At 37.6% G+C, this 22,845-nt stretch overlaps 1 protein-coding gene across 1 annotated transcript in view; it reads right to left on the reverse strand.

Annotated features, from left to right (window-relative positions):
* Positions 1-17,034, reverse strand: part of UCHL3 (ubiquitin C-terminal hydrolase L3) — a 44,118-nt gene extending 27,084 nt beyond the window's left edge. The window contains exons 1-5 of the mRNA XM_082675694.1: positions 16,964-17,034; positions 5,661-5,789; positions 2,670-2,826; positions 2,240-2,325; positions 327-374 (exon numbers count right to left, since the gene is read on the reverse strand). Coding sequence (XP_082531820.1) covers positions 327-374; positions 2,240-2,325; positions 2,670-2,826; positions 5,661-5,789; positions 16,964-17,005 — 462 coding nt within the window. The 5' untranslated portion in view covers positions 17,006-17,034. The remainder of the gene's footprint in view (positions 1-326; positions 375-2,239; positions 2,326-2,669; positions 2,827-5,660; positions 5,790-16,963) is intronic.
* Between the last annotated feature and the right edge of the window lie 5,811 nt (positions 17,035-22,845).

Genomic DNA, 22,845 nt, shown 5'->3' on the forward strand with positions numbered 1-22,845 from the left:
CCTTTACTACAGGGCAGGTATTTTTCTCAAAATACTTGCAAGTCAAAGGAACCTGATGGGGAACACGAAGACCACCCGTTAGCCAAAGCAAACAGCACACAATCTGCATCTGTCTAAATGACTAGACAAACTGAGATGGCTGTCATCAAAGTGCATATTGACAGTTTGTCAAAACATGTTCTTGGGCTACTTTATGACTACTTTTACGTAAGCAAATTCCCTCAAAGGAAAAAAAATCCCAATAATTTTCTAAAACTACATGTCATACAATAGAACTATGGTTAAATTTACAAGTGGCAGGAAAAGTTTTGAAAAATGTGAAATACCTCAGTCTGACCTTCATGGGCACTGGTCTCATGAGTAACTCGAATGGCCTGTAATAAGAATATAAAGTATTAACAGGAACAAATGACTATATCCAACTTTTTAAATGAAAACAACAATGCTAAATTTTAACATCTAAAGCCTTGTTAAGAAACAAATCGGAGGAGATTTTTGGAACAGTTTAACACTAAATATTTAAGAATGATTTCTGAGTAAGCAAATGAATTGCTGTGCTTTCCAACCCTCAAATCTCTGAAACCTTAGGAAACTGAGTATCTGCTTATTTGTAATTGCCAGGGGTAAGTGGGAGTCATTTACCTTATTTAATTGCTGGAACTAACATTTAACACTTTATTCAACTGAGACTAGAATAAAGTAAGCATCTCACAGATAGAGACTGAAGAAGCTTAGCTCATCTGTTTCTCCAGGTTACATGCTATTCTGCAGCTCTGGCTGTATTTATGCTTAATCATGCAGCTTCAGTCAGCACTTTAGAAATGTGGAGCAAAAGGCATGCATTTAACAGAAGCTAGAGATTTTAGGTTCCTGAACTTAAAAAAAAAAAAAAAAAGCTCTTATAATAGGCACTATTAACAAAAATGCTCTTATAATAGGCACTATTAACAAAGAGAAACAGTCAAAGTAAACTACGGGTGAAAGTACCTTTATGAATGGCAATTTGGCAATAAGTATCAAAGCTTTAAAAACATGCAAACTATTTCGTCCAGCAATTTCTCTTCTAGGAGTTTATATATTTACATATAACTGTACATAATTATATATCACTAATGATATTTGCAAAGACTTAGCTACAATGATATACCTTGTAGTATTTTTTCAAATGGTGAAAAAAAGGGAAAAATATTAAATTTCTGACAATAATTTATTGGTTAAATAAAATACTACACTATGGAAAGCTACGCAGCCATTAAATGATGATGTCAAATATATACTTACTGGTATGTAATATGTTTGTGATAAGTTACGTGAAAAAAGCAAGTTATAAAACAATATTACAGTGTGATCAAATTTTTGTTTTAAAATATTGTGCATACAATTATATATTCCCTATTAAAAACATAAATGGTGGCTACCTCTCATTGGTGGGATTACTGGTGACTTTTATGTTGTTCATTTTATTTTTATGTAAAATAAAGACGTTTTATGAGATCAGCAGGTTTTCTTAAAGAAAATACAACTTAAAATAATCAGAGTACATTAGAATGCTAAAACAACATAATCAAGTCAATGGATTTATTGGGCACAAACTCTGCCTAACACATTGTTCTAGCCAAATAATTTGTACACTATACTGTTTCTAATTTCAAAGAACTTACAATCTACTTAATAATGTCATTAAAAGGTAAAAAGCCTTCAAAAGAAAAATAGATTTCAAATAGAATAAAATGTAAATACCAATCTAAATTCTATGAAAAGGTACAATCATTTAAAACGTCTTAGACTATGTGGCCTGTGTCCTCACACATGCAAAAATATTACACTGATAAAATAGCTAGAGAATATTCTAACATCTACCTTTAAACCTTTGTTTTTTCCATTGGTCTTCAGCCTTGTTCCAAATTCCCAGTGAAAGACACACAGGGTATTGCCAAGCATATATTTATTATAGGGAGGGAATGGTAAGGAACAGTCAATCATAAGATATTTTATAAATTGTTAAATCAAATTGCCTTTTTTCTCTCATTCAGCTCTGGACATAGAAAAGAAGTGGCAATTTATCAACATTTATGGATATTTCAGATAATGTTACAAAAGTACAAAAGGGCTGTTTTAATGGATACAACAAAAATCCATAATTGCATAATATACGGTTTCAAGACAAACCCCCCAAAAGAATCTACAGTCCCAGAGAATTTTGCCCACACATGAGATCAAGACAGAAAAAGGTACCGACGTCATAGTTCTCCAGGTATCTGGCTCGTTCTTCAGGGCTCATTGATGCAGACTCCTCCAGGAATTTTTTCAAGGTGGATCCAGATTCTGAGAATATTAAAGATGATAAAATTGAAAAGCCTTGCTATCTCAAAGAGACTGAGATATGAAAATACTAGAAGCATGCTAACTACTTCTCAGGTAAAACCCTTTTACTGGTAAGTTAGGAATATAAGAATATTGGGATAAATGATAGGGCTTAAGCTATTTGTTAAACCTGGGGAGTATTAATATTTCCCCTAACAGTATATACATTCCCATTATAAAAGAAAGAAGGGAGGAAAAGCTTTATTTGATACTTTGAAAGAAAGAACTAGAACACCACCTACTGCTCAGTAAGTTAACTTATAACTTAAGCAGGGGGAAGGTAGCAGTAATGAAAAATTATTTACCAAAGTGCATCTTGTCTTTATTGTTGGCAATAGCATGGATTAGTCCAATTGTTCCACAGGCATTGCTGATGGTTTGCTTCATGAAATATACTGATGATGTAACATCTTGTCCCTGAGATTTTATTTTTTCCTCTTCTTCTGTTCTGAATATTTCATACTATCAAAAAAAAATCAGTAGCCTACATGTGAAAATAATATATTAAAAAGGACTTAAATATAAATATGGAAAAACTCTAAATATACATCAATGGGGATTTGGTTAACATGGCATATGTGAATGCAATACTATAAAACATTTTAAAAAGAATAAAATAGATTTACATATTCTGACATAGAAATCTGTCCATGATTATAGAGTGGTTACAGGCCAGTATATATTAATATGATTCTCATTTATGTTTTAAAAATATTTACTTTATATATGCATTGAAAAGTGTTAAAGGATATAGAAAAACTTAACAGATAAGAGATAAGAGATCTGGGATAAGAGATTACTAGAGGATTTTTACTTTCTATTTTTCACATTTCTATACTGTTACATCATATTATATTAACAAAATTCACACTATATTTATAAGTATATGGTATTCATAACATTCACCATTATCTATAACAACTGATTGTAAAAACAATATGGTACAATAATGTCAAAAGTGTGAGCTCTACATCTGATTGCCTTAACCCACAATCTGGCTCTGCCATTATTAGCTGTGCAACTCCAACAAGTTACTTAATGTCTCTGTGCCTCATTTTTCCAATTGTAAAAAGCGTTAAAAATAATGAGGTTAAAAAATGGGTGGGGAGAGAAATTAACACAACATTGTAAATCAACTATACCTGAATAAAATAAATATTTAAAAAACTGAGTGAGGATGGGGACTTCCTCCACTTCCCTGGTGGTCCAGTGGGTAAGACTCCGTGCTCCCAATGCAGGGGGCCCAGGTTCGATCCCTGGTCAAGGAACTAGATCCCGCATGCCACAACTAAGAGCCTATGTGGCCAAAATAAATAAATTATTTAATTAAATAAATTTAAAAACAAAAGTGAGGAGAAGGAAGAGAGTAGGAAGATGATTTTATTGTTTTGTTTATTGTTTTCCTATAATTTTCAGATTCCAGTAGAGTAGGGAGCCCTACTACAGCCCACAGGCTACAGGCCAAACCTGGCCCACTGCCTGGTTTCGTAAGTAAAGTTTTATTTTTGTATTGTCTATGGCTGTTTTCATACTAAAAGGCAAAGTTGAATAGTTATAATAGAGACTATCAGGCCTGCAAAGTTGAAAATATTTACTAGCTGACCCTTCACAGAAAAAGTCTGCTGACCCCTGTGATAAAAGAAACAAATGATGTCTATTTAAAACCCATAATTAAGGAACTGCTTTTAACAACAAACGTACCTGTGCCTGAAAAAATAATTTTTATAAATGTGCTCCTAAATCAAATTTTTATTTTTTTAATTTTTTACTATTTTTTATTAGAGTATAGTTGATTTACAATGTTGTGTTAGTTTCTGCTGTACAGCAAAGTGAACCAGTTATACATATACATATATCCAAAATTAAATTTGTAAATATTTTCAGAATAAATTCTGAACCATTAATTCATTCATATAAGTTCAACTGATAAAAACTGAAAAGTTCAATACAGTAAGGTCTTGGGCTGAAATGTTTTGTACAGTCCTAGAGTTTAGTTTGTTATTGTTGTTGCTTAACATCAATGTTCCTTGGTGACAAAGCAAGAGTTTGAAGTTATCAAAAACTTACCATAAAGTTATCAAAAAGTTTGATAACTTCTCAAGATTTAAGGTTTAGAAAAAAAATCCTAAAATGATTCAGAGCAAGTATAGGAAAAAGGAAAGTGACTGTGTTTTCACTGTGGTCTGCCATAATTAAAGACAACAAAAATATCAGAGAGAAATAAATTAATAGCGTAAAGCACATTTAAAACACTGTAACTGACTTTATTTAAAAGATAATGATGTACCCATAACAATTCTTTTGCTATTAGTATGCTGAAGCCATTCACAGCTACATAATCAGTTTCTAAATTAGAACTTAGAAGATTGAAACACTTCATATTTCCTAAACCATCCACTACATATCCTTTGAGTGATTTTTATTATGTCACTTATGAGCTGAAATAGGGACCGACCAAATTGTAAGAGATATCAGAAAGTGGCAGATGCCACTACATTTTCTACTTATATAAGTATAAATACTCATTCCTCACATCTTCCCATTTACTTCATTTTTTACAATGTTGAATTCATCCTATTATTTCTAAGTTTAAAAATAAAAATCAGAAAGATACAGACTCAAAACTGTTTTAAAATGGCTCCATAATGCACATGGCTATAAGATATCATTCTAGAAGGCCTGAAAAATGGAGATTTGAACTTAGATACAGAGAGCTAAGAATAGCTGTTTATAATCCCCAACATATCCTAAATCTGCCAATTAAATTGTATTTAAGCTTAACGATTCTCACCCAAATCAAGTTTATTCTGAAAATAATGTAACCCATGTCATTAGTTACATCTACCTCCTTAAAACAAAGATTTCTTTACGTATATATTGAAAACATTTACATATTTTATATATTAAAATTTTGAATATTCTTTATTCATATATTTTCTAAGACAGATTTAAGAATATCCTAGTACTTAACAGTTCTAAAGCATACACATCAAATTGTGGTTAAATGTCACATCAAAACAGTTGAGGCAAACTAACCATATTTTATAAAAAAAAAAAAAACTACCAGAGTTTAAAAGACTCAGGGCTTCTCTGTCAATCTACAAATCAAAATCTAAATACATCTCTTTAATAAAACTAGATTTTTAGGATGTCCCCACTGTCTAGATTTCCTCACTTTATGCAAGAAGGGAGTCATCTGTTCTTAATTCATAGGTTTAATTCAACAGCATAGGTTTAATTCAACATTGAAAGAGAATTCTGCATTTACTGGAAACTATATCTTACTTAACAATTACCTTTTCTGTAATAGGGAAGAGAAGCAACACTGCACACACTGGTCTTGGTACCATGCTAAGGAGTTCAGGATCCATTCCATATACATCAACAAACTGCCAGTTAGGATGCAGACCTAATTGTTTGAGAAACTGGTAAAAAGGGGAAACAACTAGTTTAGTGTTAACAGGGAAATAATGTGTATATACTGTATATCTGATACATAAAAGGGAATGGAAGGTACAAATATTACTGATGTTCAATAAGAATGAAGTCAAGCAGGTTTTCCATGAATAAGGTAGGAAGAGATAGCAATTTATTTATATCAGTTAACAAACATTTAAAATTTACAACATATTAAGCAAAACTCCGTTTTTCAAAATCCATTACTTTGGGATTGAACATAATAAATGAGGACTTCACCGAACACATACAAGTGGCTTGGTTGGTATCTTAAACTCATTCCCAACATTGGATTTTTAAGGAAATGCATCTAAGTTCTAGTACATAAAGAATTATTTTGGTAGTAAATCAGCATAGTCTATCCTAATTATCAAAAATGATGACTGAGGTTTAAAGATAGATGATAGGTCGATATCACAAGTTTTATCAATGAACAAAGAGTGTATAAGGCCAAAAAAGTCCAAGCAACTTGTGGGAACACCAGGAAATGCTTGATATAAAAAGTAACCTGGGACTTCCCTGGTGGTCCAGCGGGTAAGACTCTGCGCTCCCAATGCAGGGGGCCCGGTTCAATCCCTGATCAGGGAACTAGATCCCGCACGCATGCCGCAACTAAGAGTCCACATGCCGCAGCTAAGTCCAGGTGCAGCCAAAATAAATAAATAAATATATAATAAATAAATATTAAAAAAATAATTATATAAAAAATAAAGTAACCTGCTGGCTTCCTGACTTTCAGTACACAATGAAACCTACTCAGCTTCACTGTCTCCCCTACAACTAGCAAAAAAAAAAACTGTAACAAAAGAGCAGTGGTTTTTTCAAACTCTTAAGAATTCATAGGGAAATAAAATATCAGACCCTAATCTATTGCAGAGAGAAAAGGAAAAAAGAACATAATAATAAGAATGATGTCAATTTCACAATAAACTCAATAAATGCCTGTACTGAAGGAAATTGATGGTTTTAAAAAGTTCACCATCACAAAATAAATTTTACATGATAGAAATAATAAAGGAGTAGAGGAAACAAAAAACATACTAAAAATGCATCATTATACCTTACTTTGAGAATACATTATAGTATCTACTGGTCTAACATTATCTTTAAGTTGTTTTTTTGTTTTTGTTGTTTGGGTTTTTTTTGTTTGTTTTTTTGTGGTACGCGGGCCTTTCACTGTTGTGGCCTCTCCCGTTGCGGAGCACAGGCTCCGGACGCGCAGGCTCAGCGGCCATGGCTCACGGGCCCAGCCGCTCCGCGGCATGTGGGATCCTCCCGGACCGGGGCACGAACCCGTGTCCCCTGCATCGGCAGGCGGACTCTCAACCACCGCGCCACCAGGGAAGCTCCAACATTAACTGAGATTTAAAAATAAAAAGGTGCCTTGGGTATTTCTCCCTGAAGAACGATCACACATACTTAGATCATCAAATGAGATCTTGCAAAACCAATGGAAGCCATGCCCTATTACATAAACAGTGTTATTCATCTCACAGTCAGGTTCTATAAGACAAGACATTCCTGATTAAAGGACCACTCTCCACATCCCTCCAATTCTCTGCCTGTAGAAAAAACGCTACTTACTGATAGTATGGTTGGTCAAAAATAAGGTCTTAGATACATTTAATAAGAAATACTCTGAATTAAAAAACTTATCTTGGCAGAATGTGCTCAACATCCATAGATTCATCAAGTCACATGCTCTGCAACAGTCTGGGGCCACAGAAATCAATGGCCCTCTCTAGTTAATACCTATTCTTCATCTGATTCCTATTAATGATTCCAGACTTTAATAAAGTTCAATGAAGTATTCCAAACTACTTCCCTCTCCCTTCTCCACTTCCTCTGAAATTCTTAGTCTATGCCCTCCTCAATATTCAATTCTATCTAGAAACTAAAAAAGGACTAAAACTGACTGCAAAGCCAAAGGAAGGAACTGTGTCTTATTCATCTTTTTAATCCCACTGCCTAGCACTGTACTGGCCAAACCATAGACACTCAAGTTCTATTTGCTGAACTTGCAAGAAATTTGTTGAATTTGTTAAAGATTGTATCTCTATCTTAATAGATAATCTAGCCATCTGTATGTCTACACATGTCTGTTAAGCTATGTCTATAATGAATATTTTACATATACTTTTTAGTTGTGCCAAGAGGTAGGAAAGATACATTTGGCTTCTAATCTAAAACCAGGCATTTATCAGCTCCAAATACTCCAAATACTACCTGCACAGGACTGACAGCTCTGAAAGGCATACTGTCAAGGAAAAGTATCATAAACCCTGATAAAAGAATTTAAATATATTTGTTAATATTATGTACCCCCAATAGCCATATTGCTATAAAGTTATAAAACAAGAGGTACATGTAACAGAGTAATTTTTACATCTGTGCTGCAAACTGAAAGTAACAGTTAAACATCTTAGTGAAAAAACAGTCTGGAGAAAATTGGCAAATTACCTTGAAGTTGTAAACTTGTTCCAATTATCAGCCAAAGCTAAAGAGTATAAAAATTACCAAGCTCCAAAGGCAGCAGTTGTAGCAAGAGTGATTAGTATCAAACTGAGGACACATCAATGATTAAATAGAAGATTAAATATAAAAAAATGATTAAAATTTAACTGGAATCATACTTTTCCTCAACTTTTTACTCATATAGCCAATCAAATAAGATTGATAAAAAGACATTCAATTTAACTAATATCTATTAAGTACATCGATGCAACCTCTGACTCCAGATTGTTATGGGTCAGACTCACACAGGAAGTCATCATATGCATAGAAAGAATAAAAGAGGCTATGCCTAGTAACTACCTCTGGGCTTCGGAGAAAAGGTGAGGAAGAAAGTCTCCGACTTTTACCTCTCACTTTTTTTTAAATAACGAAGGTATCCTACTTTTATAATTAAAGGAAAAAGAAGAACCTACGTGCATTTGTGATGATCATAGTCAAATAGAGAAAGATTAAAAAGAAATTCTCTAAAATATTAAATATTAATAGTAGTTAGCTTGGATGGTATGGAACTCAACTTTTTATCTTCCATTTTTTTTTCTTCCAGTGTTTTTAAAAAGTGTTATTTTTACAATAGATGTAGTTTCAAAGATACAAATCTACAGAACTGATATGCATGTATTTTCTTCAAATTTACAAAACTGGGATAAAACATAATGCCAGTTTTAAAACTATTCCCAAAAAATCTCTCCAGCTTACAAAGAAAAGTATTCTATATAGTACAGGCACTTGCAAAGCCATCTCTACACAATTAAAAGCATCCTGTTTGCATCAAATATGATAAAGGGATTTATAAACTTTAATATCTGTCTTCAGGCTTTTTTAAACATTGGGTAATAAAATAACAAAAAATTCTGACTGACTAGCTCACTAAATTTTTATAATGCCACAATAACGTTTGGCCTATCAAGAAAAACAATTAGTAAATTAGAATATGTGCCCAAAAACATTCTTGGTTAACTTATCCTTTTCAATGGTCCAAAGAGAAAATTTCCACCAGATACAGAATATTTTAATTTATTTGTAAATATTTAAAAATAGTATCTTGTATCAGAAACTATGCTAGGAACTTTAATGCACTTCACCTTTACTGCAAAGGAGGTTTTATTATTACATCCTTTCACCAATGAGAAAACTGAGCCTGGGAGGTTCTGTGACTCTTCAAGGTCATGCTGCCAGAACCCACATGCCAAGCTCTGGATGTTCTGGTGCTTATTTACTTGTCTCTCACTGCTTAAAGTACCTTTCTGTACTTTGTTCTCTAATTTTAGCCACAACGAACTCTTCAAGTTCTCAAAGGGTCGATAACCATCCCTTACCTTGCTTTTGCACACAAACTGGACTTATATCTGAAAAACTGTTAGCCTCTCCCCCTCATTTTTAAAAATTTATTTATTTATTTATTTTTGGTTGTGTTGGGTCTTCGTTTCTATGCGAGGGCTTTCTCCAGTTGTGGCAAGCGGGGGCCACTCTTCATTGCGGTGCGCGGGCCTCTCACTATCGCGGCCTCTCTTGTTGCGGAGCACAGGCTCCAGACATGCACGCTCAGTAGTTGTGGCTCAGGGGCCTTGTTGATCCGCGGCATGTGGGATCTTCCCAGACCAGGGCTCGAACCTGTGTCCCCTGCATTAGCAGGCAGACTCTCAACCACTGTGGCACCAGGGAAGCCCTCCCCCTCATTTTTAATGAATTCCTCCTCATTCTTTAGGTGATAGTCAAGTAACAAAAACTCTGATTACATAAATATATAAAAACAAAAGAAAAATTAAATCTACCTTCCTTTCAAATTTGTTCTTAAGTCACTTGCTCTGGTCTTTAATGGCCAGCTCAGGACAGTAATAGATTCTGCCTTGTTACTAATTTACTAATGATTTGGGTTATGACAGAAATTATACTTATCTAGTAATTGCTTGATATCACTACTAGTAAAAGTATACTAGTAGTAACTGCTAGATGCAGAACTAGGAAAATAACTAATAGTTAAATGAGAAAACAATGGTTTTTAAAGTCTGGAAACCAGCCAAATGAATTTTAATAGCTATTTAGTAAACAAACAAAAATGAAATTACTTAAGTACAGAATGGGGAAATACTAAAAACATTTTATGTAGGAACCAAGAAAAAAAGGAGTTTACTTTACTGCAGGCTCAATATGGACTACACAATTGTCAACGTAAGTGATGCAATGCTGATCTGCTTTAAAAGTTGTATTACTCGGGATAATTTAGTAACACACTATTTCAACACAGATTATTCAGAGTGGAATATGATATCAGCTCTGGTAGGCCTATTTTATGAAGGATGACAACAAATAATCAGGCTCAAAGAAAGGTCACCAAGAATGATAAGGTTTTGGAAGACATCACAGCTGGAGAATCTGGGCATGTTCGAAGAAAACTTAAATTATTATAATCCTTTTCCCCCAATATTTCTAGTAATATCATGAAGAATCGATTAGATTTACTCTGTATGGTTTCAATGGGAGGATGACAGACAACTGGAGGAAGTTACAGGAAAGCAGATTTTGTTTCAATATAAAGAAATATAATTCTTCTAATTATACATTATTCTCATGATAATAAAAAACTAAATCACTTTATGAGATAGAATACTGCTCACTGAAGTATTCAAGCAAAAGATTCATGACATTAAAGATAATTTTAAGAAAGATTTTCTGGAGCATGAAAGGAGCTATATAAAATTTATTCATTCTTCCATTGAATAACTATTTGTTGAGAGCCCCCTATGGGCCAGGCACCATTCTAAGTACTTCAGACTTGTCCTTGTTCTCACAGAACTTACATTCTAGTGGTATGATACACACAATAAACAAGTAAACACATAAACAAGATAATTTCACAAGGTGGTTAAGTATTATGAAAAAAAGAAAACAAGACATGATGTCAGTGTAGATTCAGGGCCAGTGGTGGGAAAAGGAAGGAACATGACCTGCATAATGAGGAAAGACTCACTGAGGAGAGGACTTTAAGTTAAGACACAAATGACAAGAACCAGCCATGAAACAACCCAGATCAGAATGATTCAAGCAAAGGATGAGCTAGTACAAAGACTGAAGCAGGAACAGGACGGGCATTCAAAGACTGCAGCCCAGCAAAAGTGGGAGGCAGGCAGTACCTCCCCATCAGGCCATAGTAAGCAGCTTGAAGTGCATTCTAAGGACAAGCAATGGAAGGCTGTTTTGTGTTTTGAGTGTTTTAAGCAGGGAAACACAGACGTGATTTGCATTTTTATAAAATCTCCTTGGGTGTATATTGAGAATATATTTTAGGGAGGTAAAGGGAGAAGCAGCAAAACTAGTTAGGAAGCTACTGCAGTTGTCCAAACAAATGATGATGGTGGCTTGGTACGTAGTGGTAGAAATGAACAGAATGGCCAGGTTTGGGATAGATTCTGAAAGAAGAGTCTACCAGAGTTGCGGATCATTGGATCTGAGAGGTTAGGTCAAGAAAAATATTAAAAACAGTAAACTTCACAGAGTGCATGCTTTGTTCTATACATTGCCATACATAATTTACATGCAGCAATTTATTTCATCCTTACAACAATTTTACAGGATTAGGAGGGGTTATAAGAAACTAAGAAACTGAGGTACAAAGAGGCTAGGTAACTGCCTATAGTCTCAGAGCAGAGATTCAAACCCAAGAAATTAAATCAGTACAAGAATGGCCTCTCCAAACTAGCATAGTTGTGAAGAATTAATGACATTGACTTGGGCACTGTATAAATGGTGGTACCCTTAAAAGACTGGGGAAGTGGATTTGCAGGAGAAATGAGAGGATGTAAAGCCAGATTTCTTTTTCAGCCATGTTAAATTTGAGATATCTATAAGACATCCAAATGAGATATACTGTAAAAGCGGTAGCTGAATATAGTAGTTTCCAATTCTGTAGAGAAGTCAGGACTTGGAGGAACACAGGATCTGTCACACAGAATAGGTGACAACTGACAGTACTAGTGCTATACAACAGAAAATATAAAAAGATTAGCAGTGTAGGACAAAGTTCTGAGGAACTCCTTAGTAATTGGAAGGGAAATGATCCAGCAAAGGCAAATCTAAGAAGCAGTCAGAGAAATAGGAGGAAAACCAGAATTATCACAGCAGCCAAGAAAAGATGTTTCAAGAGGGATGGAGTGGGCTACTCTACCAAATGTTGCTGAGAGATCAAGAAAATGGTGACAGAAAAGTGAACGCTGGATCTGGCCAAGTCGTGATTAATAAACTTGAGAAAAGTAGTTACTGTGAAATGGTAAGGATAGAAGCAAACTAGATGGGAGAGAATACAGGGGAAAAAAACGCTGATAAGAAAGTAGCAAGAGCGTCTATGGACAATGCTTTGTGAAAATTTACAAAGAAGGGAAACAGAGAGGAGGTAGTAGAGGAGGTCAGGGTAACAAGGGTGTTTTTCCCAAGATGAGAAACACTAACTAATGAATATTTGTATGTTCATGGCAATAATTTAGCAGATGACTTCTAAATCTTTTTCCAACACTAAGCAACTAAATACAACAATTACGTTAAGTAAATTTCTTTTCCTTCAGCCAGAAAATATTTTGCCTATTCAATAAAATCCACCATTAGGAATATTTCTAGGGAATTTCCACATCAGAAATGGGTGGTTCTAAAACGCAGTATTTAAAATTACATAATGTGGCTGTGCAATACTCAAATCACAAAACATAATCAAGATGAAAATCTAGTGTGGTCATAAAAAGAAATTCTATGATTGCCCACATCACAAAATGTTCTTTTAAAAAAAATGTTATAATTCCTGATGCTTAATTACCTGTAACTTTCCATCAGCTACAAGCTGCTATTACCCCTTAAATGCATATGTAAATAAAATGGAGCTTCAATTTTTTAAATAATTTTTTCTATCATTTAACTGATTTTATTCTAGGTAAGTCCTACCTATAGCAAGACAAAATATCCTGAGAAGGCAGTGACAGCATATAAACCAACAAAAGAAATCACTACTTACTACATCTACTGAGACATATGGTTACTAGTTAACGTCTAACAGTTACTAACAACCTTCATATAGTAGACATGTGTTAATCATTCTTATACCAATTAGGCATTGTTAGAGCACTAAACAGTGTTTGCTCACACTGAGTATAATGACACATGCAAGCAACAAATGGTAACAGAGTGAAATCAAGATAAGTAAAAGGCCTATGATTCCATTCAATTGAGGAAAGAAGAAAAGGTGGGGATGGATATTGTTGTTGGGATTAATCTGTGGCTTAATTTATAAATTTTCCAAATTCTGAGTGAGTTAATTAAATTTCCATTCATTTTCGATCCTCAGTTCTGCCACTAACATAAAGAGAATAAAGAAACAACTACAAAAATTTTGGTTACACTGATTACTTCTTAGATACTTGTCCATTCTCCCACTAAATGTACATTACTTCTTTAAAAAATAAATTTAAAGAGGTGGGATAGGGAGGGTGGGAGGGAGGGAGACACAAGAGGGAAGAGATATGGGGATATATGTATATGTATAGCTGACTCACTTTGTTATAAAGCAGAAACTAACACAAAAAAAATTTTTTTAATTAAAGAAAATAAATTTAAAACAAACTTAACCACACCAAAGCATGCCAGAAATAGTGTACAATCATATACTAATAATATCTTTTCTCTGTTTATGTCACCACAGAATGGCCTCCTGTGACCATCCAACCTAGTATGTTTTCCCTGATGGTCTTCATCACTGTACCATTAATTTTCTCCACTGCACTTATAATAATTGCTAACTATTTGTTTGCTTACTTGTTTATTGTCTGTCTTCCCAATGGACTGAAAAGCAGAAAACCATAAATGTTTTCATCACCAAATATAACCAGCTCCTGCACAGATATCTGGTATTCCAAAAGGTGCCCCTCAAATATTATTTAATTGATGTGAATAAGTGAATGTGTTTTATAGTCTACCAAGATTACTCAGGAACAAAGGTTTCCAATTAGAACATAGGTTTAGAATATAGGTTTCCAATTATATAAGCTTACATCTTATTAAAAATAATAATGGTATCATCTAAAAATGATTGTATTTTTTAGTCTGTTGATACAGTTAATTACACTGATTGACTTTAGAATAGTGAACCAGCTTTGCAATAACAGAAGAAACGGCTCTTCATCAAGATACACTATCCTTTTTATATACTGCTGCATTCTCTTTGCAAATATTTTGTAGAGGATTTTTACATCCATGTTCATGAGGGAGAGTCTGCAGTTTTTCTTATTACGGCTTGTCTGGTAATGCTGGCCATAAAATGAGTTGAGAAGTGCCCCCCTCTTCTATGTTTATGTGGGATTAGTATTATTTCTTCCTTAAATGATCATTTCAAGAGATATAGCAAAGTCATTTAAGAAAATTCAACAGTGATCCATGATAAAAACTCTCAGCAAACTCAGAAAAGAAGGGAACTTCCTTAACCTGATAAAAAAGCATCTACCAAAACCCTACACCTAACATATCTAATGATCAAAAATCAAATGTTTTCCCTCTAAGTTCCAGAACAAGACAAGGATGTCCTCTCTCTCTCCATCCTACTCAATTTTGTATTAAAGGTCCTAACTAGTTCAACAAGAAAAATAAATAAAAAGCATACAGACTGAAAAGGGAAAAATAACACAGTCTAACCACAGAGAATATGACTGTCTGTATAGAAAATCCCAAAGCATCTACCAAAAAAAGCCACTAGAGTAAGTGAATTTAGCACAGCAGCAGGACAAAGTTAACATGTAAAAATAAATTATACTTCTATACATAGCAATGGACAACTAGAAAATGAAATTTTAAAACACCATCATTTACAATAGCACCAAAAATCATTAAATACTTAGGTATAAACAAACAAAAAAATGTGCAAGATCGACATGCTAAAACGACAGACCACTGTTGAAAGAAATCAAAGACCCAGGTAAATGATGAGAGGTACCAGCTTCATGGATTGCAAGACTCAATACTGTTATGATGTTAATTTTCCCCAAAATATATCTATAGGCCTAGTCATCAAAATCATACCAAAATTTTTTGTGTAAGTTGACAAGCTGATTCTAAAATTTATATCGAAAGGCAAAGAAACTAAAACAGCCTAAACAATTTTGAAAAGGAATGAAGTTTGAGAATTCATACTATTTAATTTCAAGACCACAGTAATATAACTACAGTAATCAAAACAAACACATAGATCAATAGAATAGAACAGAGCCCAGATATACGGTAAATTGATTTTTAACCAAAGTTATAAAAATATCTGGAATTAGGTCTGAGAGAAATATGCTTCCTTCCTAGGGCACTAAATCAGAAGTTGTAAATACTGACTTCTTCAGAAGGAAAATTTTTTTCTTTACAAAGCTGTCAAAATGTTTTAGGCAAAAAAATGAACAACAAATGTCAAAGAGGGTAAAACAAAAGAAAATTAATATTGATAGGAAATGCCACCTTAATAACATGAAAGATATATGCTGTGTTCCAAGCTTTGTTCATTACCAAATTACTAGATTACTAAAGAGACAAGAATTAAGGCAGTAATAATCATTTCAATAGCATGTAATAAACCCGAATAAAAAAATAGTTTGCTGACAACATTAAAATAAAGCACTTCTATCTGCTTTCTTTATATAAGGAATTTTCTACAAGCTTTCAAAACCGAAAACCAATGAAGTACAGGATGAATCATTATTCCTTGGTGATGAGAAGGAAGATTATTGTGGGGGGGGAGAAGTATGATAAACTAAGAGGGCAGTAAAAAGTAAACTTGCTGTTGAGAATGAAAAACAGGAGAAGGCAAAATACACCTGAGCAAATAAAAAGTTTATACCTGGTAGCACTTATTGTCCTTTTGATCGAGAGGCTGCGAGATGTTCCCTCTTCCTTCCCCATCCCGAACCTCCAACACCCAAACGAACTTAAAGGGTTGTAGCTGGCAAAGGATGACGTGGGAATTGAGCTTTCCTATGGTATAAAAGCAACTAAATTCCACTTTTAAGAAACTGGAAGAGAAAGGGGGCGTGGCGGAGAAGAGAAGTGACTTGATCGGGCGAAAGAAGATGACTGGAAGATGATTTCATGGTGCAAGTGGCGGATGAGATTACAAGGACTGAGTGGGAGCCTTTACAAAGCTTGGAGTCAGGTGCTGCAGGCAAATTAGTCACCTAGAAGGTACAGGGCTGGGACAATCATGGATTCGGCACTAGCAGGAGGCAAAACGAAGAGAGAAGAGGAACTGGAATACAGGGTGAACGTCCCTCAAAACCTCTGACCCAAAAAACCCAGGAAACGCTGACGACGGGGAATGGGACCAGAGACAGCTGGGAGCATCTCCAGGACCCAGGTGGAAGGGAAGCGGCCGCAAACAGGGCACGCCCGTCTGAAGGTGAGCAAGAAGGACCCTCACGGAGTTAAATCCCAGACTCCTGGGGAGTGCAGGGGTGTAGGCGGCCAGGGTCCCAAGCGACAAGACACCTCACTCACCTGGTTGGTGACCTGAAAACGAAACAGAGAACACCATTTAGCGACAAACTGCCCGGGACTAGAGGCGGCAGCCCGGTGCCCTCTGCCCCCGCCCGCGGCCTCAAGCCAAGACCCGAGCCACGCTCACCTCAGGATTGGCCTCCAGCGGCAGCCAGCGTTGACTCTCCATGGCCACTCCGCCCGGCCCTTCTCCAGCTCTGACAGCCGCCGCCGCTTCCGCCCCCTTGCTCCTGACCTGGACCCGTCCAACCCTGCGCCCCGAGGGAGGGGTGCCGAGAGACTTAGAAAAGTCTAACAACACTCTAGCTCCTTTATCGCTCGCTACAGAACCACAAGTCAAGGTTTCCACTTTAAATTAAGATACAATCGGAGAGGAAAAGAATAGGAGCCAGCTTCCTATTGCAGAAGGGAAAAGAATCTCAGCTCTCTCCCCTCGCGCTTGGACTCTTCCGAACCGACGGGACTGCTCCAGTGCCACGCATGCGCCAAGCGGGGGTCTGGGACCGCGTGCTCTCCGGCGCCCTCCCATGCCTGTATCATCAGCCGGAGACGCTAGGGGGCGCGCCGCTGAGTCCTGTTCGTCGAGGGAGGGACCTGGGCGCTGCCAGTCAGGAGGCCCCACACCCAGAGGACGCTAGTCGTGCTCAGAAGCTCCTTTGCCAGGGTGCAGAAGTGATATGTCGGCCTTGTCTGCTGTTACAGAGTGGGGAACATTTCTATATACCTACACAGTTCCGTGTAGAAAAAATGTCAAGTACCTGTTATGAGTCAGACGCTGTAACTAAGAGTTGGGTACACAAAGCTAAGCTTACAGTAGGGTAGAAGAGGTGGACAAAAGAACGAAGAATCACAATGAAGTGTGATACACGTGTGATAGTGGTAGCATGAGGTTGGTGAAACTACACAAAAGGGCAGCTAACGGGGAAAGGGAGTGTCCAGAAGGCTTCCTGGAGGAAGTGGACAGCTAGAGTGAGCCTTTAAAAAAGTCGATGGTAGCCAGTCAGAGAGGAGGGTGCTCGGAAGAAGGGAAAGTGTGCACTGTGGCTGCAGAGCCTGCAAGACTGAAGGGCAGTGGTTAGAGACAGTTTTGGAGAGATAGGAAGGGACTAACTGGTCAAGATATCTGGGCTTCATACTGAAAACAGCGGGGAACCGCTGAAGGATTTTAAGGAGAATTTTCATCTCTCTTTTCCATCAGGCTGTGAATTCCATAAGGCCTGCAGCAATGTCATTTTTGAATTCCTCACATCGTTCTCCCCAAAGCCTAACCCAGTGCCTGACACATAGTAGATGCTCAATAAATATTTGAGGAGTGAATGGAATAATCAGATATGCATAAACCCCATTTTCAATAATGTGGAAAACTTGCCAGAGTGAAATGATGAGAGACTTAATTAAGGCAGTAGCGGTGACGGAAGGGCAGGAGGGGCAGGCATAGAATAAAGAGATACTGTTTGAAGGGGGTATCCTACTGCTGAGCCCGCACTGTCAATGACGACTCCAGAGATCTGACCTGGGGTAGAGTGCGTGTTACTGCTGCACCCAAGAGAGGGAATGCAGGGAGAGGAGCAGTTAGGGAGTGAGGAAAAGATAATTACACTGAGCTTGCCTTTCTTGGGGAACTTCCAACTCTCCCACTCATGTTCTTCTGGCCACTATTCAACTTCCAAGGAATTTCCAAGACTCCCCATTCTCCTTATCTATCTGAGAGATTGTTGCAATACCACCCAACTGTGAGGTGGTACATCTGAAATGTCCAGCTCATCATGGGAAGCCATAGTTGCATAATCACTTCAGTTGCACAGCCAGGCTCTTAGTGGCATGCCAGGGGTTGTTTTTCAAATGACTTACTGTCAGAGGAATGGCGTTGGTCCAGAACCTTGAGGTCCTGCACTGTCACCCTCCTGTTAGGGCTTCCCTAGGACTCCACACAGCGTGGACCTCTCTAGCGCCATTGGATCTGCTGAGATCTAGGGCCAAACAGAAGGTAGTTTGCATTCCAGCATGGACTTGCTGCAGAGGACTCTCTTGCTCAGGGATCTACTCAAACTGGCAGCCATCCATATCACCCAATAAGTGTGTTGCACCTGTATTCCCAAATGTGATGTATGCTGCATCCAAAAGCCAGAAACCCACCAAGTGCTCTGCCTCTTGCAGGGTACAATAGCTTATCCTTCATCTTAGAGAGGTTGTCCCATTATGGGCTAGACCTTTGGACCCATAAAAGCCTTATGAGGGACTTCCCTGGTGGTGCAGTGGTTAAGAATCGACCTGCCAACGCAGGAGACACGGGTTCAATCCCTGGTCCGGGAAGATCCCACATGCTGCAGAGCAGCTAAGCCCGTGTGCCACAACTACTGAAGCCCGCACGCCTAGAGCCCGTGCTCCGCAACAAGAGAAGCCACCACAATGAGAAGCCCACTCACCGCAACTAGAGGAAGCCCGCGCACAGCAATGAAGACCTAATGCAGCCAAAATAAAGAAAGAAAGAAAGAAAGAAAAAAAAAGCTTTATGAATGTAGTAGCCTCTGATCTTTGTAGGGTTTAATTCTCAGCCTCTGGCATGCATATACCCACCATGGTATTGAGTCCAGTACTTCTTAAACTTGGATGTACATAAAAATACCTAGGGAATCTGAAATGCAGATTTTGATTCAATAAGTCTAAGATGGGGCCCAAGATTCTGCATTATTGGCTCCCTTTTTTTCTGTTGTTGTTTTGTTTTTTAATTTTTTAATTGAAGTAGAGTTGATTACAATGTTGTTTCTGGTGTGCAACAAAGTGATTCAGTTATACATATGTATAAGGTCCCTATGTTTCTTTTTGTTTGTTTTTTGTTTTTTTGTGGTACGCGGGCCTCTCACTGTTGTGGCCTCTCCCGTTGCAGAGCACAGGCTCCGGACGCGCAGGCTCAGCGGCCATGGCTCACAGGCCCAGCCGCTCCGCGGCATGTGGGATCTTCCCGGACCGGGGCACGAACCCGTGTCCCCTGCATCGGCAGGCGGACTCTCAACCACTGTGCCACCAGGGAAGTCCAGGTCCCTATGTTTTAATTCTTCCTTTATCTATAACCTTTGCCATGTAACACTGAAGTTTTTTCCACTAGAGGCAAAGTAGTGTCAATCCTCATTATTCATGGGTTCTGCGTTTTGAATTTACCTACTTGCTAACATTTATTTGTAACCCCCAAATCAGTACCCATGTCACTTTCAAGGTCATTCACAGACATGCTCAGAGTGGCAAAAAAAATTGAGTTTCCAGCTGAGGTCAAGCAAGTCTGTGCTCTGCGTTCTTGTTCAAGGTCTTGTATTGGAAATGTGTCCTTTTTGCAGTCTATTTAGTGCCACATTTTTAAGGCATTTGTGTGTTTTTGTTGATGATTTCACTGTATAAAATGGCCCCAAGCATTGTGCTCATGTGCTGTTTTGTGTTCCCACACACAGGAAGACTGTGATGTGCCTTATAGAGAAAATACATGTATTAGATAAGTTCCTTCAGGCATGAGTTACAGTGCTGTTAGCCCTGGGATCAGTGTTTACGAATCAACAATATAGATTAAATGTGGGGACTTTCAACAAAAATACACATAAAAAATGTGTTGATTTGTTGATTAAAATGTGACCAGAGGCTCACAGGAACCTAACCTGTTTCCGCTAGGAGCAATGGTTCAGTATTTACTAACTCAGCATTTGTGGTAGCTTTATAATGAGAATTAACTGTATATTTACCCACCCCTTGACATTGAGTTCAGCCATGTGATTTGTTTTGGTCAATGAAATGAGGCAGAAATAATTGTATGCCAGTTCGAAATCCAGGCCTGAATAAGCTTCTGCTTGCTGTTTGTACTTGTGTCATCACCTGGAGAAGAATGAGCTTGGGCCAGCCTGCTGGTTCCAGGAAGAGAGTAAGGACACCTGGAACACAGCAGAAACGCCTCAGCTGAGCCCAGCCTCCACTGGCCAACTCACTGCTAACCCCCAAGACATGTAAGCTAAATAAATGTTTGTTTGTAGTATGACATTGGGAATTTGTGGGGGGCAGGGCTTTTTTACACAGCAACACCTAACTGCTATATCTACCAAAAATTTTCATACTCAAATTCAAAGGGGTCGTCAGATAATTGATACAGCTGCCCCAAATTCTAATAACCAAATAAAAACATGCAGCTGAACCTCCGAAAAATGTTATTTCCTACATGACTAAACTCATAGTTTCATTTTTTTCAGCAACTGTTGCAAATTCAGCAGCTTCTATTCAAACACACTGGGAAGTTTTTGACAAACTGATGTTTGATGTCTTAACGAAAGTATTTGAGACTCAAAAACTGCTCTCTCATTTTTATAAATTTCTTTCTTATATTCTGAGGGATCTGGCAACTTCTCCAACCTTGAACTGAAATAAGCAACACTTTTGTTTTATCTACTCAAGTATATCCACCTTTTTTAGGAATTGTAATTTGGTTGATTTGTAAGAACACATGGAATTTTGGTCGTTCCTCCAATAACCCATATTTGCCTTACTGATCTAAGTTTACAACACACTGTTCTCTTTCCATGCCTGGTTCCATTCCTGGTAACTTTTTTAATGCCAAATCACAGCATAATTTTTTTTTAAAGGAACACTTATTTATTTATTTATCTGTCTGTCTATTTATTTATTTATTTTGGCTGTGTTGGGTCTTCGTTGTTGTGTGCAGACTTTCTCTAGTTGCAGCGAGCGGGAGCTACTCTTCGTTGCGATGCGCAGGCTTCTCATTGCGGTGGCTTCTCTTGTTGCCGACCACGGGCTCTAGGCGCCAAGGCTTCAGTAGTTGTGGCACGTGGGCTCAGTAGTTGTGGCTCGCGGGCTCTAGAGCGCAGGCTCAGTAGTTGTGCCGCACGGGCTTAGCTGCTCCTCAACAGCATAATCTTTTTAAAGGCATTTCACATGGCATTTAAACATAGTATGTACACAGCCAGCAATACCTGTGATTCAATAGAAGTGTTGAACAGCTGTAACCAAGTTCACGTATACACCTGCAAAAACAACTGAGTCACACCTGCTGCCTGCCTACCCGCCACTGTAAGCAGCCATCTGATGCAGTGTGCAGTATGATTTCTCAGGAGTCAGATGCGAAAAAATATGCATCTAACAATTGATGAAATTCAGTATTTGTACAACACCTGACTTAATCAAATAAGGTTGTCATTGCAGTCATAACCAGCTCAGGGAATCTTCTAGGATGAGGCCTCACCTGGCTTTCCTTAGGGCTATGGCGGGGTGGTGGGGTGGTGGTGGTGGTGGTGTCAATTTCGCTACACACCTGTAACTCATTCATGGCACACCACCATGATTACTCTGTCTTATATTACTTGTCATAATAGGAATACGTCCAGCTGTCTTCATGCTGTATCTGCCTTTAGCCTTTGTTGCATTGCCAAATAACCATCCTAAAACATAGCCTTTTTGCAATACTTAACATATCGGGACTTCCCTGGTGGCGCAGTGGTTAAGAATCTGCCTGCCAATGCAGGGGACAAGGGTTCGATCCCTGGTCGGGGAAGATCCCACATGCCTTGGAGCAACTAAGCCCACAAGCCACAACTACGGAAGCCCGCGAGCCTAGAGCCCGTGCTTCTGCAACAAGAGAAGCCACCGCAGTGAGAAGTCCGCGCATCGCAACGAAGAGGAGCCCCCACTAACAGCAACTAGAGACACCCCCCGCGCGTGGCAACAAAGACCCAACACAGCCAAAAATAAATACATAAATAAATAAAAATTAACTTAAAAAAAAAGGACACATCAAAACGTAACACAATTTGGTCTCATCTGTCCACAGTATGGATGAAAAATTGTCTGCACCTGATCAGAAATCACGACTAACATAATATTGTTGTGTTTCTATAAGCCAGGCCCTTAATCTATTTAGGTCTCATTTTTTAAATGAGACTCTGTAAGTTCCCCTTAAGCCAAAGGTTAAAAAGTATGTCGTGCAGCTTTCAGGTGAATGTGTGACTCGGCCAGGTGAGC

This window comes from Grampus griseus (assembly GCF_964374135.1).
Source record: "Grampus griseus genome assembly, chromosome: 18".
Taxonomy (NCBI): domain Eukaryota; kingdom Metazoa; phylum Chordata; class Mammalia; order Artiodactyla; family Delphinidae; genus Grampus; species Grampus griseus.